Here is a 16,239-nt window from a genome sequence, read left to right as displayed (position 1 = left end):
CTAGAGTGGCCCTTTATTCGTAAAACCTTCCAATACTTTGGTTTCGGCCCATCACTGCTGAACTGGTTAAAAGTATTTTACTGCAACAGCGAAAGCTGTATTTGAAACAATGGATGGGCAAGTAATTTCTTTGAGCTCAACCGGGGAGTCAGGCAAGGTTGCCCTCTGTCACCGTATCTATTCATTCTCTCTGTGGAAGTACTCGCCAATGCAATTCGCCAAAAAAAAGAAATCCGTGGCATAATTGTAAAGGACAAAGAAATTAAACTTAGCCAATATGCAGATGACACGACCCTTATTTTAGACGGCTCCGAAGAATCCTTTCTAGAATCTTTGAAGATAATAGACTATTTCGGTGATATATCCGGCCTCAGACTTAACAGCAAAAAGACAGAAGCTTTGTGGATCGGTGCAAGTGCGGATTGGGATTTTAAACTTTGCCCTGAAAAAGACTTCAAATGGCCAAAAAAAAAAGTCAGAGCGTTAGGGGTATGGTTGTCAACAGACCCTGATGTAACTATATCTTTGAATTACGAAGATAAAATAGAAAAAATTAAATCGATTCTGGGATGCTGGAAACTTCGCAGACTTGGCCTTTTAGGTAAAATTACTGTTTTAAAAAGCCTCATAGCTTCACAACTGGTATATATTTTTTCTCCTCTGCAAACAAATCATACAGCAATAAAGGAGATAAATGTAATGTTTTACAACTTCTTATGGAATGACAAAGGCGACAAAATAAAAAGAAAGGTAATGATTAATGATTACTCAGAAGGGGGACTTAAAATGATTGATATAACCTCCTTTAATAGATCTCTCAAAGCCACATGGATAAAGAAGTATCTAGATAAGGAAAACAATGGAAGCTGGAAAAGATTTTTTGACTCAGAACTTGAAAAATATGGAGGTGAAGTAACACTAACTGGAAATCTAAACATAAAAGACAGTCGTAACATTATTAAAGTATCAGATCCTTTTTTCAAAGAAATTCTTGAAATCTGGTCAGAAGCCAATTATGAAGAAAAGATTGTATCAGACTATCACTTTCGGTCATCGCCCTTATGGTATAATTCACTAATAAGAGTTGGGAATAGACCAGTGTTTTTTAAAGAATGGTTCCTCAAAGGAATAACAAAAGTAGAACATTTAATGGATGACTCCGGAAAGTTTCTCTCGCTCACTGCTTTCCAAACTATACATGACCTGACAGCCCGACCTTTAACCTTTCTTGGAATCATTTCTTCAATAAAACTTCTTCAAAGATATATACCCCATAACATCAGAACCTCTATTAAACATGAAAGTTTCTTGTCAAAATTTTTAAAAAGCAAAAAACCTAGTAGACTAGTATATAAGAAACTTGTATCAGGAAAAAGTGAACCACCCAACCAAAGTCAACAAAAGTGGCAGGAAGACGTCACTCTCACAACAAAACAAGAGCTCAACTGGAAAAAGGTTTACCAAATGGCTTTTCAATGTACAAAGAGCACAAAACTTATAACTTTCAATTTTAAATTTCTTCATAGAAGAATATCAACAAACAACTTCTTGAAAAAAATTGGTCTCGTCGATAGCGAGAAATGCACTTTCTGCGAAAGAGAAACAGAGAAACTTGTACATTTATTTTGGGCTTGCCCAAAAACTCAATATTTTTGGAACAATTTTGAAGTATGGCTACAGTCTTGCCAAGTTATTGCCAAGGAGACACCCTTAGAGCCTGATACAGCACTGGGCCTAAGGCCGGATAGCTCTAAACATAAACTCCAAATTAACTTCTGCTGCTTAAATGCTAAATATTACATTTGGCTATGTAGACAGAAAAAATGTTCTCCAAAACTAAATGATTTCTTACTGTATTTAAAACATATCTATGAAATGGAAAAAAATACAACTACAATCGTTTTAAAAAAGTGGGAGCCTCTGTTGCCTCTTTTGTAATCTCTTGACAACTCGACCCTAGTCCCCTGAAAACGAAAATAAAAATGAAAGGAAAAGAAACAAGGCGCATATATATATATATATATATATATATATATATATATATATATATATATTTATATATATATATATATATATATATATATATATATATATATATATATATATACCATGCATATTTTCTGTAATTGCAACTCGGAATGTACATTAGTGACAGGAGTAAACTGGTATGATCTTACCGTGCTAGAAATGTAAGAAGGGCAAGTAATCTAATTATGTTGTATTGTAAGCAGTGTAAGTATTAGTATTGTTAGTAGCGTGAGTATGCGTATTGTATAGAGTAAGTGTTAGTATCGTAAGTGGCGTAAGTAATAAGTTTTTTGTAGGTAGTGTAAGTAACTACATTAATATTGTATTGTAAGCAGTGTTAGTAGCATTTAAAAAGAATAAAAAAAATTAAAAAAAAAACTTTAAGGTACGTTGCACCAGCTAAATTATTTTGCACAACAAATATTATTATAGAGAGCTCGAGATACTGTAAGAGCACAAAAAAAGGTCCAATTAACTTTTCCCTTGCCTGAGCATGTAAATATAAGCTAAGTTTACTATTGCTGTTTGTCTTGGAAGAACTAAGCTCGTACAACTATTATCCTAACTTCTTATTATTTTTTCAGAAATTCTCTTCGGATTACATAATTCTGTCAACTCTGCCTCAAGGTAACGCGTATGATGAAATAATTTACCAAATTAAAGCTTATGTTCAAGTAACCGGTAAATTCTTACTTCATCAATCCAGTCAATTTTTGCAGTTTAATTAAGCTCAATTGAGGAACTTGATGGAATGCCAATTCACTGTTATGATGAAATAATTGTACATTTGTGAAACTCCGATGTAAGTGATTGGTGAAGTGTTTGAATAAGGTGATTAACTCATTCCTGATTGATCTTCCAATGACTTTCGGGAAATGTTTAATTTACCAAAGGACCCAAAAGTTGTTGGAATGTTTATAAAATGGATCGGTTATATATTTCCTCAATCGATTCTTGGGGAGCCTACGTGTTCATGTTCTTGAGAATTATCCCTAACCTTTCATTGCAAGGATCACTGATCCATTCTATTGAATTTTTAAACTTTGTTGCATCCATTTTGAAATCACCAGTGATCCTTGCAATCTGATTGGTTCTCAGCAGTGAGATTTATTCACGAATCACATCTTTTTCCCAGGCAATGAGGATGAAACACTTAAACTAAACAAGCAATCAGATTTCAAGACCTGCTTGAGGTAGCCAATGAAATTGTTTGAGAGCCAGCGCAATTTATTCTTGAGTTGCACTATTTTTTGCTCTAAATTGCATTTTTTTCTGGTTTGCATATGAGATGTAAAACTACTTACCCTTTTTAACAAACTGTATGTAGAGCAATAAAATATTGCTACTGACCAAAGGCCAGTATTTACAATATATCGGGGATTAAAGGTTTGATATCAAAATTAACATGATAATTAATGTAGCAATTAAACTTCGTGTAATGCAATTTTCGTCTGCAATCATACCCGTTATTCTAAATGGAACTCTCGTTCGATTATGAAATCACGCCGTCTTACGAGAAACACCGGTATTCAAAAAGGCTTGGGATCCGGCATTTAACAATAATTATGAGTTAGGGGAACAGGAAAACGTTGTTTCCTTACTTATCCAAAAAAGGAAGGTCCAGTCAAAAATACCATTATCAAGTCGTTATGAAAAAAATTCTTCAAATAAACCGTTGACTTATTTCTAGATTTGTTAGAAATATATATTTTTTCATAAATAATAATTATTTTAGATTTGTGTTAAGCATCCTCTTTGGCTAAATAAAAAGCAAGATTGATATTGTGTCTATTTTAGTTTCAATTCTAGGATGTTCTAAAGTTCATGCAGTAATGGAAATGTTATCAATTCTCTGTGCACACTGATACAAAAACTACAGTGAAAAAGAGTAAGGACGTGAAAAAAAAAGAAACAATAATTAAATGAATAGATTGGCTCGTATTTAGCAGTCGTGCGGATAACCCACTTTTTCTTCTTGTATCAAAAAAGCTACATAACACACAGACGCGTTCTTTACAAAATTGTGAAGTGTTACACTTCTATCACACAGCACATTTTCACAAAACATCGGGCTCACATTTTTAGTGACTCGCAATTAATCATGCCATACCCTTTTTTGAAGCTCAATCATAGATTAACAGTTCTAAGTACTTGATTGATATTTTCTAATAAGAAAAATATAGTATAAAAAAAGACTTATCTAAAGGCCACTCTATTGAAGTTAATGAACCATATATCCTGAAGAAAAGTACACAAAATAATTAACTCACCAGATGTGACTAAAGGGGTAACAGGAGTCACGTTAAGCATAGGAGGTCCTAACAAAAATGTACATTGTGAAAAGAAGAAAAAAAATTTTTTTCTTTATCACATTTATAAGTTGTCATGCAGCTCTTCCATCAGTCCCCCTCCCCTCTCCACCATCGGTAACTCCCACATTATCCAGCTACAGACACTTAAGCAAAACGCTCAGTATAGGTTTTCATACCCGAGTGATTTTGTTTCCTTAAAGCAAATTCTTTGGCCCTTAAGTCACGAAAAGTTCCCGATCTCCATGTGGCTGCTTCATACCGACATACGTTCCTTTCTTGAATAAACCATGCAAACACAGTCCTGCTTTCATTTCCTTTGAAACTTACCTTGAAATCAATCTGACCCGAAATACATTTTAACCTACAGTATCTACAAGGTACCTCTGTATTCAAGGCCAAGATGCCATACTGTGAATGATATGTAGTTTCAAATTACCTTTGGGTTTTTCGCAGATATAGCCATACTCCGTTTCACAGTTTAAATCATTCCAGCGTGGTTTATACAACACAACGCAGTCTTCACCAGCGCGATTAGTTGGTTCCCCTGAAAACCAGTTTTTATACACTGAGGCATTATAAGGTGTACCATCACTCCAAACAAATGAGCTTTCATTGCGTCGATCATTGAGCCCAATCCAGTAATACTGATTCCAAACTTTTGAAGATTTACCGTAAACGAAGCTCATTTCTGAGTAGTTTGCTACACTAACAAGGTCTCCACCATAACCAAGGCAGTCTCTGCGAGCATTTTCCCAATTGAGACCTCGCATTGACGAGGACTGGATAACAAACATGTAACAAGAGTTGCCATATCCATACCAGCCACTTGGACAATCTAAGGCTTGGAATACAAATTTCAAAACACAACTCAGTTAACTTTAAGTCAAAAGAGATGGGTATCAGTACATGAATGGAGAACAGCACCTCCCGTCTTTCAACTAATAACGCTCAAATTTATCACCAAACGAAGAGCTAGGGAACAAATGCCTTATATGCTCTTGGGTTGCACTAGAAGAAATAAAGTAATTTTCAGGCTCGCGCCAGTCTTCAGGCAACTTATAATGTATATGTACTCTCAGTGTGTTAAGGTCTTCTGTGTAATGGTTATGATGTACTACCTAATAGGTTTTTGTTGTTGTTGTTGTTGTTTTTTCGAAAGGGTATCCGGCGAGCAGGTTCACCGTTGAGTCACGCGCGCGAGGGGCGAAGGGCAAAGCGATCCGGCGGGAAGGAGTCTGTTGAAGAGGGAAAAGTGACCCTGCCTTGATCTCTGAAATTTTTTCATTTCTGCTTCGCCTGAGTGAAGTTAAATACCATTGGTCGAAAAGCGGAAAATGCGAGAAAACTGTCAATCCATTATGTTTGATGAGGAGCGCATTACTGATGTTTTAATAATTCTGGTTAAATTTCAAACCAAAGAGGGAGCAGGAAATACAGCTGAAAGTATGCTAATCAATCAAGACGTACTTGTTGTGTTGCCGACTTCATATGGCAAGAATTAAATATAACAAACGTATGTGATTGCAAGAGGCAACAAAACAACACGAAGGCGTTTGCCCGATTACCAGCATCATCAAAGAACAAAATACCAAAGCAAGATCCCCTGGAATGAAGTGTATGTCCTCGCCAGTCATAAGCTCTGACGGTTTTTATTCGGCAAAAGTTGATCAAAAATGGATATCAGGCCTCCATGTTGTTATGAAAAAATATTTGCAATTTTCCCGAGAATTCTGAGCTGCCAAAGTTCGTACTTCCAGTGAAAATTAGTTGGCTTATTTTTTCTGCGGTTTCCGGGGTGGAAATGAAAAATTTGCAGAGATTAGAGCAGGCTCACTTTCTCGTCTCGCTCCAACGTGAGCCTGCTCGCAGGCTACCGAAAGGGAGAAGAGGTAAAAAGAATACCTGATGAATTCACCAGATTCCACCCACCCCTAATTTAAACAAAGGTGTGGTCGAGCTATCAGCGAATGAGCCAACCAGGATTCACCAGAAGTCTAATCTCTTTACAGTTGACGGGAATTCGACACGCATATTTCCATGTGGGACAAAAAATGTAAATTGATGCATATTTTTTTTGCAAAATTGCCAATTTGTGGACGGGTAGAGAGTTGTTGGATATTGAACGCTTTGTACAGGTTATGATTGTACCTCACAAATTTAAGTAATTTTCAGGCTTGCCCTAGTCTCTAGGTAACCTATAATGCACATGTACTCATTTACTCACATTGTATTAAGGTCCTTCTGAGTAATGGTTATGATGTACTGTCTAGCAGGTGTGTGTTTTTTTGTTATCGAGCTACCAACCACTCTAATTTAAATAAAGGTGTGGCTTCACCAGAAGTCAAATCCCTTTGTAGTCGATGGGAAATTTCCATGAGGGACAAAAAAGGCAAATTAATGCATATTCTTTTTGCAAAATCGCCAATTTGTGGCTTGGTCGAATGTCGTTGGATATTGAATGGATTGTACAGGTTATGATTATACCTCACAAATTTTAAAGCTCGGTGCACTAACTAAAAAATTTTGCTCAACAAGTATCATTATAGAGGGCTAGAGATATTTCAAGGGAAGAACAGAGGTCCAATTCTGACTTCATCAATCCAGTCAATTTTTGCAGTTTAATTAAGCTCACTTGAAGGACTTGATGGAAAATTAATTCACTGTTGTGATGAAATATTGGATCTTTTGTAAATTTTAAATTCAAGTGATTACAGTGAAGTGCTTGAAAAAGCTGATTAAACACTGATCCGTTCTATTGAGTCTTAAAACTTTATTACGTTTATTTTGAAATCACCAGTGATCCTTGCGATCTGATTGGCTCTAAATCGCATGCATCTTTTTCCCAGTCAATGAGGATGAAATACTCAAACTAAACAACCAGTCGGATTTCAAGGCTTGTTTAAAATAGCCAATCAGATTGCTTGAAAGCCAGCTCAATTTATTGAACTATTTTTTTTTTCTTTTTTTTTTTTTTTTTTGCTCTAAACTGCATCTTTTACCGTTTAGCATATAAGATGTAAAAGCATTTCCGGCTTTTGCTTCTTTAACAAACTGTAGGTGGAACAATAAAATATCACTACTGAACAACTTGCTGTAATTACTATGAGCGATTAAACGTGTGATTTCAAAATGGACGTTATAAAGTGGCAATTGAACTTCGTGTCATACAGTTTTGGTCTGAAATCATACTCGTGATTTCAAATCGAACTCTCGTTTCTTTTTTATTAAATCAAGCATATGATTTCAGACCAAATTAAACATAACATAACATAAGTTTATTATTTCTATAGCGCAGAATACATGGGTATATGATCTAATGCGCTTAAATTGCACTCTACTGAGTTTTTAAATAACCATTAAAAAACTGTACAATTTGACGGATAGTTTAGGCCCGTCCTAAGAAAAGCGCCTTCTGAACTCAAAACAAAAATGAAAACGAAAGCGAAAGAAAACCAAAATCAAAGATGCTGCTCTAGTCACAGTACCAACCATGCAAACTCAGCTGGCCAAGAAGTTCTCGCTTAATTGACTGCATATGATATTCCCTGGTAAACCTGTAGATTTTGCCCAAAAGAGAACACGAAAGCCTTCCTGACCATCAACGCGCGCCTTTTACTGAACGAACTCTCTTAAAACAAGGAAGACTACTGTGGTAACAACTGCCAATTGGGCAAAATAAAGCACTTTATGTCTTCCCGAAATGAATAAAAATGATCGTACCAGAGGTTTGATAAGAATTTCCGTATACTAAACAACGACTGAGCATGAGATTGATCGAACGGAATGCTGAATACCCGTATAACTAACCAGAATGACTGAATCCAGGGCTACTTTTATACCCCTGGATGAACCATGGCTAGATTTTTGCTTCCGTTCAAAAACTCAAGCAAGTATTATGCTTCAAAGGATGCACAACTACGTAACTACGCTTTTTTGGAGGACATGCTATGTCCGACCTAGGTAACCGACAAGCGAGGTGTTCCTCAGGCCGGAGGCTGGATGGCTGGTTGGCAGGCTGATCAAGCTATGCAAAATGTTCTACTGAGGGGAGTGGGGTGAGTAGTTGTGTTGAAAACGTCATCCAGGCTACTTTTAGAACAAAAAAAAATACATACTGATAAAACGAGAAAAGAAAATCATGATCCATGAAGGGCTGAGAAAGATATATCTTGAGCGTTTAGGGTCCGAAAATAAATAAAATTCATGCTCAACTTGAATCGCTCACACATTCCTCGTTAGCCCCTGAAAGTTCAAAGGTCGTCCCCTAACAATATGACGTAACTGTTTACGAGCAAGGTCTTGTTATGTAGCTGTTTACCATCAAGTCCTTTGTGTGTGGCGTGGCTGTTTACCAGCAAGTTCTTTGCGTGATGTGTGGCTGTTTACCAGCAAGTTTATATTTTATCCTTGTAATTTTAGCGGAGCTCCGGCGGCCTGAAGGGCCGCCAAGCGGAGCCCCATACTCATATGGGAAAGACAAGGAAACCCATGAATGGATTTTCTCATGGTTTTCATGGCTAGCGGTATTGCTCGTGGGCGCGTACGCACGACGACGACGACGACGGCGGCGGCGGCGGCGGCGGCGGCGGCGGAGTTGCCCAACATGGCGGCCATACTCCAGCTAATAGGTTGACAGAAACATGCACCCTCGGTTTGTAGCGGAAGAATGCCATTTTTCTTGGCGGGATTTTTAAAGAAAAGAAAACTCATTTCTATTTGTTATGTCGACAAACGATAGCGGAGGTTCATCTAATATTTTTAAGATAGGGTTGCCCCGAAGCAAAAAAGCAGAAGAATTAACAGGCAAAGAAGTAGCGAAGGAGATCGCGAAAAAGAGCGGGCCAGCACTGGGGAAGGAGGCGAAATAGTACTGAACAATCCCGTGAAATATAGCGAGTCAAGGGCTAGAGAAAGGAGGTGAAATATTACCGAACAATGCCGTGAACGAAAGCTAACGAGCGCTATAAAAAGGAGGCGAAAGTACCCGACAAATTGACTCTGAAGACTGCAGAACTTTTCAATCATGTTTCAAAATTCGCGCGATGTGATGCTGTGCAGCCGCGCAAGTAAAGTCACATGATTTGGTCAGGTGATGAACGAGAGAAATCAAACGTGCCTGAGTGTTAAGAGAAATTACAAAACGGTAAACACAGCGGGAAAAAGTGGTTGATTCGTTGATCTACCGAAAAGATCAGTTCAGTTCAGTCTTCACAACTTTTGCTGCAAGTTTCTGCCTGCCAGGAAGATTTACACTGACCGAACTGAATTGCCAACTTGCGGTAAGTGACTTTTGTTGTTGCGTTTGCTATGAAAATTAAGAAGTTGCCTCGGCGATATAAGCTTATTTTCAATTGGAATCCTTTTTAAAGTGCTTCAACCAAAAAGATGTACTTCAGCTGGCATTGCCAAGAAAATCAAACTCACCTAACACCAAATGAAGAAATGCAGCAAAGACAGCAATCCGTCTACAGAACGCGAGATCGAATTTTATCGCCATGAGCGTGTGTTTCTATTACAATCAGTAAACGCCTGATGGATAAACTGCAGTGCAGTGCTAAATATTGTAACAATGACGTGGGCAAAATAGAGGCCCGCCCGAAACAAAATGCCTATATCCGTAAAGGCTTGGAATCCAGCATTTAACAATATTCGGGTCCGCAAATGATCCCGGACCGCTAATGTTACCCAAATTGGACCGCAAATGATCCAGGACCGGAAATGATCCCCATATTGGACCGCAAATGATCCCGATCAAAAAATAAGGAATGGCATGGATGGTGGAATAGTGTGGATAGAGAATTAGCGTACGTGAATACTAAATAATTATAATGGCTTACAACTTGCTTTTTTTCATACTTTCGACTAAATTTTGTTGCTAACTGCGATGCTATGAATTGCACCCCTCAATCATCAAAACACGACTTGGCTTGCATTTCTTTGCAATTCTCAGTAAAACTATGACCAGATTCAATGCAAGATACGCTACATTGGAGACATGTCGTATTTAGTTATCTTGCACAACGTACATCGCAATTTATTAGCTTTCTCCATTGAATGGTTTTCGATCTAATTTTTTGTTATTGCGTGACAGTGAAAACGAACTATACCCTTCGAACAACAAAACAGCAACTAAGGAATATGTTTTTGTAAAATGATAAAACATATTTTTTACTTTGTATTTTTTTAATATATGTTCTCACCTTCCTCTGATATAAATCCATGCCATTCCTTATTTTTGACCGGGATCATTTGCGGTCCAATATGGGGATCATTTACGATCCGGGATCATTTGCGGTCCTGGGATCATTTGCGGACCCGTACAATTGCATACTTATGATTAAGGAGAAAAAGGAAACCCTTTTTTCTCTACTTTCCAAAAACGGAAGGTCCGTCAAAATTTTCATTTTCAAGTCAGTGCGAAATCAATTGTTAGCCAAATTTATGAGCTGTACAAAGGTATCAAATAGCGAATTTTTCATTGACAATTTTAGAAACCACGTTAAGCGTTTTCGCTCAACCGTTGCTCCACTGATTGTGACGTGTTAAGATCCTAATGACCTTTGTTTTTCTTCACCGTGCATTGTGAGAAATTTGTAGTCAATCACAAATAAATCATTTGTTAGCGCCCGAGATGTTGTCGCCATGTTAATGAAGAATTGGTGAATTCATGCTTTTAGCTGTGCGCATATCGAATTATGGATGCACTTGGGAAGTTTGGAGAGCACTCAAGATGTTAGAGTTGCTCTTACACTTCTTTTGTGCTCTCCAAACTTCCCGAGTGCATCCATAACTCGATATACCCACGTTAAGCATGAACCAATTCTTTATTACATTTGTAAACTGGTGTTATTGCCTTTAGATCAAGCAATTAGATAGGCTATTCTCTGATACATCACTGACAACTATCAAAGTTGAATCAATGAATCACACAACCACTCTTTAGGAAGTAAAATTCGTTACTTCCTTCTCATTGAGATAAAAGTTGTCAAGTAACGTAAGATCGATCTTACGTTATCATAACTAATGTGATGAGAAAACACACTATAACAGATATGTTTCGAGCATGATTGGGCTATATGCCTTAGATCGAATCAGAAAAGTATTTATATACGCGGCTGCATTGCGATACTTCAACCAAAAAGATGTACCTCAGCTGGCATTGCCAAGAAAATCAAACTCACCTAACACCAAATGAAGAAATGCAGCAAAGAGAGCAATCCGTCTACAGAACGCGAGATCGCGTTTTATCGCCATGAGCGTGTGTTTCTGTTACAATTAGAAAACGCCTGACGGATAAACTGCAGAACAGTGTTATATACTGTAACAATGACGTGGGCAAAATAGAGGCCCGTCCGAAACAAAATGCCGATATCCGTAAAGGCTTGGAATCCGGCATTTAACAATACTGATCAGTTAGGAGAAAAAGGAAACCTTTTTTTTCTCTAATTTTCTAAAAAAGGAAGGTCTGTCAAAATTTTCATTTTTAAGTCAACGTGAAAGCAATTGTTAAGGGAATTTATGAGCTGTACAAAGGTATCAAAGGACGCGAGGGCTGCCGCTGTCCCAAAATAAACCTTTGACCAACTATCGGTTTGTTCAAAAGAATTTATTTTCTAGAAAAAGTGATAATTGAGATTTGTTAAGCATTAGACTTGGCTAAACAAATAGCAATGAATTATATTGTGTCTGTTTCATTTGCAGTTATAGTATGTTGTTATAGTCTACACTATGCTAATTATCAACTTGAGGATGGTATAAAGTTCATGCTGTAATAGAATTGCTTACTATTTCTTATCGTTGTAAGCCAAAGGAAGAGAAAAAAAATAAATGTTTTTGTTGTTGCTGCTGTTGTTGTTATCAGCTGCTTTTGTACTTTAGAATTATCCATTTCTTGTTAAGTTCATTCAAGCCATAACTTGTTTCCTCAATCAGGTAATCTTGAATCGGCAGATGTCATGCTGGACCATTTGGGTCGGTCTGTTTAGCTAGGAAGGCTCGATTTGATCTGTAGCATATAAAAGCAATCATTTGCATTTGAAAACTTTATTGAAACAAGTGTGACTGTGTAGTAGGCAAAATCATGAGAGAGATGCTTATAAGATGCTTTCACCCACAACAAAATGGAAATGAAGTGTCGATGACGTCATTGTTTGCGAGTCTTAGTTACAGATGGCAATAACAAACTGATATTTACTTGGCTTCAGACTAGAAGCTAAGTTAATTTTAAGTAAGCACTTGACTCAAGTATACTTGAAAATCTCAACTCACACTTTAGAAAACTTGGCTTCACACCTGATGACAAAGTATATTACTTGAAGTATTTTCAGCATTTTTTGCAGTAAAATCAGTCATAAATATCACAAGTGCGATTGTCCGGCAGTAAAATCGTAAAGAAATGCATACAGTTGCTTTGTTGCTTAAGAGCCACACAGCAATGGCAGCAACACAACAGAACAAATGACACCTTCTGTATTTCTCTAGAATGGCTCAACAACGCGGTTTTCGGCAAAGAAATTGCTGTAGGGCTTTAGCTAACCTAGAAAACGCATTCCCGTGTGACTCGTTCAATGTTCAACAGAGTTGTTCGGGTGCAAAGAAATGAGCTGGTTGAACTTGACACAGCAACTGGTTTGTAATTGCAGAAGAGCATTTGGTGTCGGATGACTGATAAAAAGCGATGGTTTAGGTTACCTATGAAAACGAAATTCAAGCAAGTTGTTTATCGGACCGTTCATCAGAATTCTAGCAACGCTGCATATCGCTTTCAGTTGGTTTCCATTTCCTCTTGGTCAAGTGTGTTCTCAAGTGTGGTGTAGACCACACTTGGCGGCGCACTTCGGCCTCTTTGATCTACGAAAGTAAGTTTCAAGTACACTTCGATTATACTTACAAGCGCTAGTGCTAAGTCAAGGAAATATTATGAAAAATGTGTTTGTGAAGGAGAATGAATGTTGGATCTTGCTAAGAAAGCGTTAAACCTGATATACCGATCGCAAATATGGCGACGATCACTCCAAAGCGAGGATTTTCGGTAGCAACTCTGTTGCTAAGGGCTGGCCGCGTCTGTTTTCAAGTATTTTGTGCCAGTCAGCACCAGTTGGATTACGGTTTACTTAGGCCTACATCCTGCGTTCTTTTATCAGAGTTGAGTAATTGGAAAACAATACCATCAAAATAAAATAATTTTCCATTTTTAACGGAAGTTATAGTTTGGAAGATACGTCTCGAATCCTGCTTTCTCATGAACGTTCGGTTCTCAGAATCGTATACAGAGGCTGTACAGAAAGGGAATTGTTTTTATAGTACTACAAAATCATTTTGTTATTTTGCATTTCATTGTATTTAGGGTTCACTAAAAGTTTTACTCCTGATAACTGACTTCTTCCCAATACGAGTGATTTTCTGAGTGGTAAAACATGCCTGATAACTGTTGCGTGCCGTTATGCTGTAAGAGCGGATATCGAGTAGGGCCGGACGAAGGAAAGATCACTTATCACAGCCTTCCAACCACAAATGCAGGAAGACTTTTTTTAATCTCTATTGTTTTGATATACTTACCGTTACAGTCAGAATTATGTGTTTTGTTTTGCTGTTGTTGTTCACACGTCCTATTTTCGTTTTAGGTGTGGCTAATAAAAATTCGACGGGATGTCTCCCCAGCATTTTACCGAGTTGCTCTCACGAGTAGCCTTTTTCTATGCAGCAGCATCTTCAGTTCACTGATTCTCAATTCTCGCTGTTTCTTTGCTTGGGCAAGTCAACATTACATGCAACTTTGAAGTTTCCTTCAGTGGGTGCTATTTGATAGTTGAAATATCCTCCCAAGGGGGCAGGTCCAACTCTGGTGGGTACATTTTCACCCTCAGTATCCATGTACAAATTGAGCCAAACGTTCTTGTTCGACTTTTGCAATGGGCTTTTTTTTAAGTCCATTTTAAAGGTTAAAGGTTGTTTAAGACCTTCAATCGCTGTGTTGCTTGGGGCTGTCTTCACTGCCGGATACAATGAACAGGAAATGCCAGGTGAAGTTTGTACTGAAGTGGTCCCCCCACCTGGCATGTCTAATATGGGTTTCTAAAAAACCATGTACATCAATGGTTCTGATGAGGTCAGAACCATTGGCTAATGCCACTGCTGGGGAAGGGACGTACAAACCAAATCATCAAGAATAGATTTATTTTTTGTCATGTAGTAGTGAGATACAAGATCAATTAGGCCCACATAGATCCAGCTACACAGGTGCAAGATGATGCAAGGATATCATAGGGTTATTCAGTGGAAATTGCTAACCTAATTTTATGTGGGGATTCATTTTTCCCGAAGATTTCGATAGCAAAGGGCTCTGATGTAAAAGGTCTTGCTTCCTTTGTGGTGCTTGACTAAAACATTGTGGAGGTGAGCTTCAATAAAAGAAAAAGAAACTTACACCATGCTCGAATGTTGAATGTTTTTATCAGAGTTTCTAACACGCTTCACAATAGAATTGAACGTGAATGGGGGAAGATCGTCCAACAGTTTCTCCATTTCCTTCTCTTGGAGGCAGAACGGGAATTTTTCTTCATTCTTTTCTGAATCACTCTTTTTTTGTCTAAACAGATGAGGCTCCTTTTCCTTGATGGTCATTTTCATTTTGCTGAACGCCTGTCACCACTGCGGGTGAATTTTTTTTTTTCTTTCAAAAAAAAAAAAACCTCTTCCACTGTACAAAAGGAAGTAAATATAGGACGCCTATCTTATATTTGTCATCAGATGCGCGGAAATAATGAAACGAACGAAGGTCTAAACGGTTTTAAAATTTATTCACCTTCAGCTAACTACTTCACGCCAAGTGGCGCGTAAGGCCTCAAAATTTATTCAAAATTTATAACAATGAAAATGCAAAGGCGGTTTTAGTAAAAACGCCGCCGACCTCCTCTAAGATGTACTTTGAAATATTTCGAGGACATCAATTCTTGAACGCGTACGGGCTTTTCTCTCAATTTCAGTATCCGATTCCTCAGTGCAAAGGTTACAAAATTCCAAGGAAAACAGAGACAGCCAGCCCTTACCAACGGTTACTACCGAAAAGCCTCGCTTTGGTGTTATCGTCGCCATATTTGCAATCGGTGTATTAATTGACTGTGAGGACTTTGGTTATGTTTCTGTAAGACCTAGAAAGTCCCTTGAAATGCAGGTTATAGTGGCTTGTACAGAAAAAACGAACAAGCAAATAGTGTATGTTAATTTCCTCGTGAGGACACTTGGTGATCTCGATTAAATGACGCTTTGCCTTGATTCACTCACAGTCGAGAGTTAATGTTTTGCCATGGGAAAATATACTTCACTGCTAGAACGAGTAGTTATCATCCATCAAATTTGTTAGCCGTACGTTTGGAAGTTAATTCCGTACACATACTACAGAGATTCCGCAATATTAAGCATAAAGGAAGATGAGGATTTTGTTTTGTTTACCGCTAACAGAATACATTTCCCTGGGTGTGATTGGTGTTTAATGATCAGGCGAGAAGGAGACGTTGTTATGACACCGCCTTGTGGGGAAGAGCATATTCTGTACATCACGAGGTACAGTACAAAATCGAGCTTATTGGAAGATAAAGCGCCCCTTCCTTTGGAAATAATCCATGTTAGAGGGAATTGTTTTTGTAGCTCACGAAAATTTTAGTTATTTTCTTGGTGTGGTCAGGCCCGGAACTGACAATGCACTTAGAGATGTTGACAGGTACAACTTCCCTGAAAACAAGTGAGACAAAACAGTTGAGCTACAAGGAGAAGCGAGAAAATGGGCTTGATGCGCCGCTGTACACAGGCAAATTCCCATCGCTGGTGGAGTCAATCTACGAGGCTACCTCTCCTTTATTATGTGTAAACCATGCGAAGTGTACAAGTAAACGGCTGATGA

General features: G+C 37.9%; 1 protein-coding gene and 1 pseudogene across 1 annotated transcript; both read right to left on the bottom strand.

The window, feature by feature from the left end:
* Positions 1-4,249: 4,249 nt before the first annotated feature.
* On the bottom strand, positions 4,250-9,856 carry LOC149115030 (perlucin-like protein). Its single transcript, XM_089285628.1, has 3 exons — positions 9,765-9,856; positions 4,777-5,181; positions 4,250-4,266 (listed from the first exon to the last, which is right to left on the bottom strand). Exons 1-3 carry the CDS (start codon positions 9,835-9,837, stop codon positions 4,250-4,252), a joined length of 495 nt encoding a protein of 164 aa, XP_089141754.1. The 5' UTR covers positions 9,838-9,856.
* A 4,210-nt stretch (positions 9,857-14,066) lies between these two features.
* LOC149115029 (uncharacterized) lies at positions 14,067-15,434 on the bottom strand (annotated as a pseudogene).
* Between the last annotated feature and the right edge of the window lie 805 nt (positions 15,435-16,239).

Source organism: Orbicella faveolata, unplaced genomic scaffold, assembly GCF_042242905.1.
Source record: "Orbicella faveolata isolate gen_17 unplaced genomic scaffold, um_ofav_v1 contig_13, whole genome shotgun sequence".
NCBI lineage: Eukaryota > Metazoa > Cnidaria > Anthozoa > Scleractinia > Merulinidae > Orbicella > Orbicella faveolata.
Note: the sequence above shows the minus strand (reverse complement) of the source record. Positions and strands in the feature narration are given on the sequence as shown.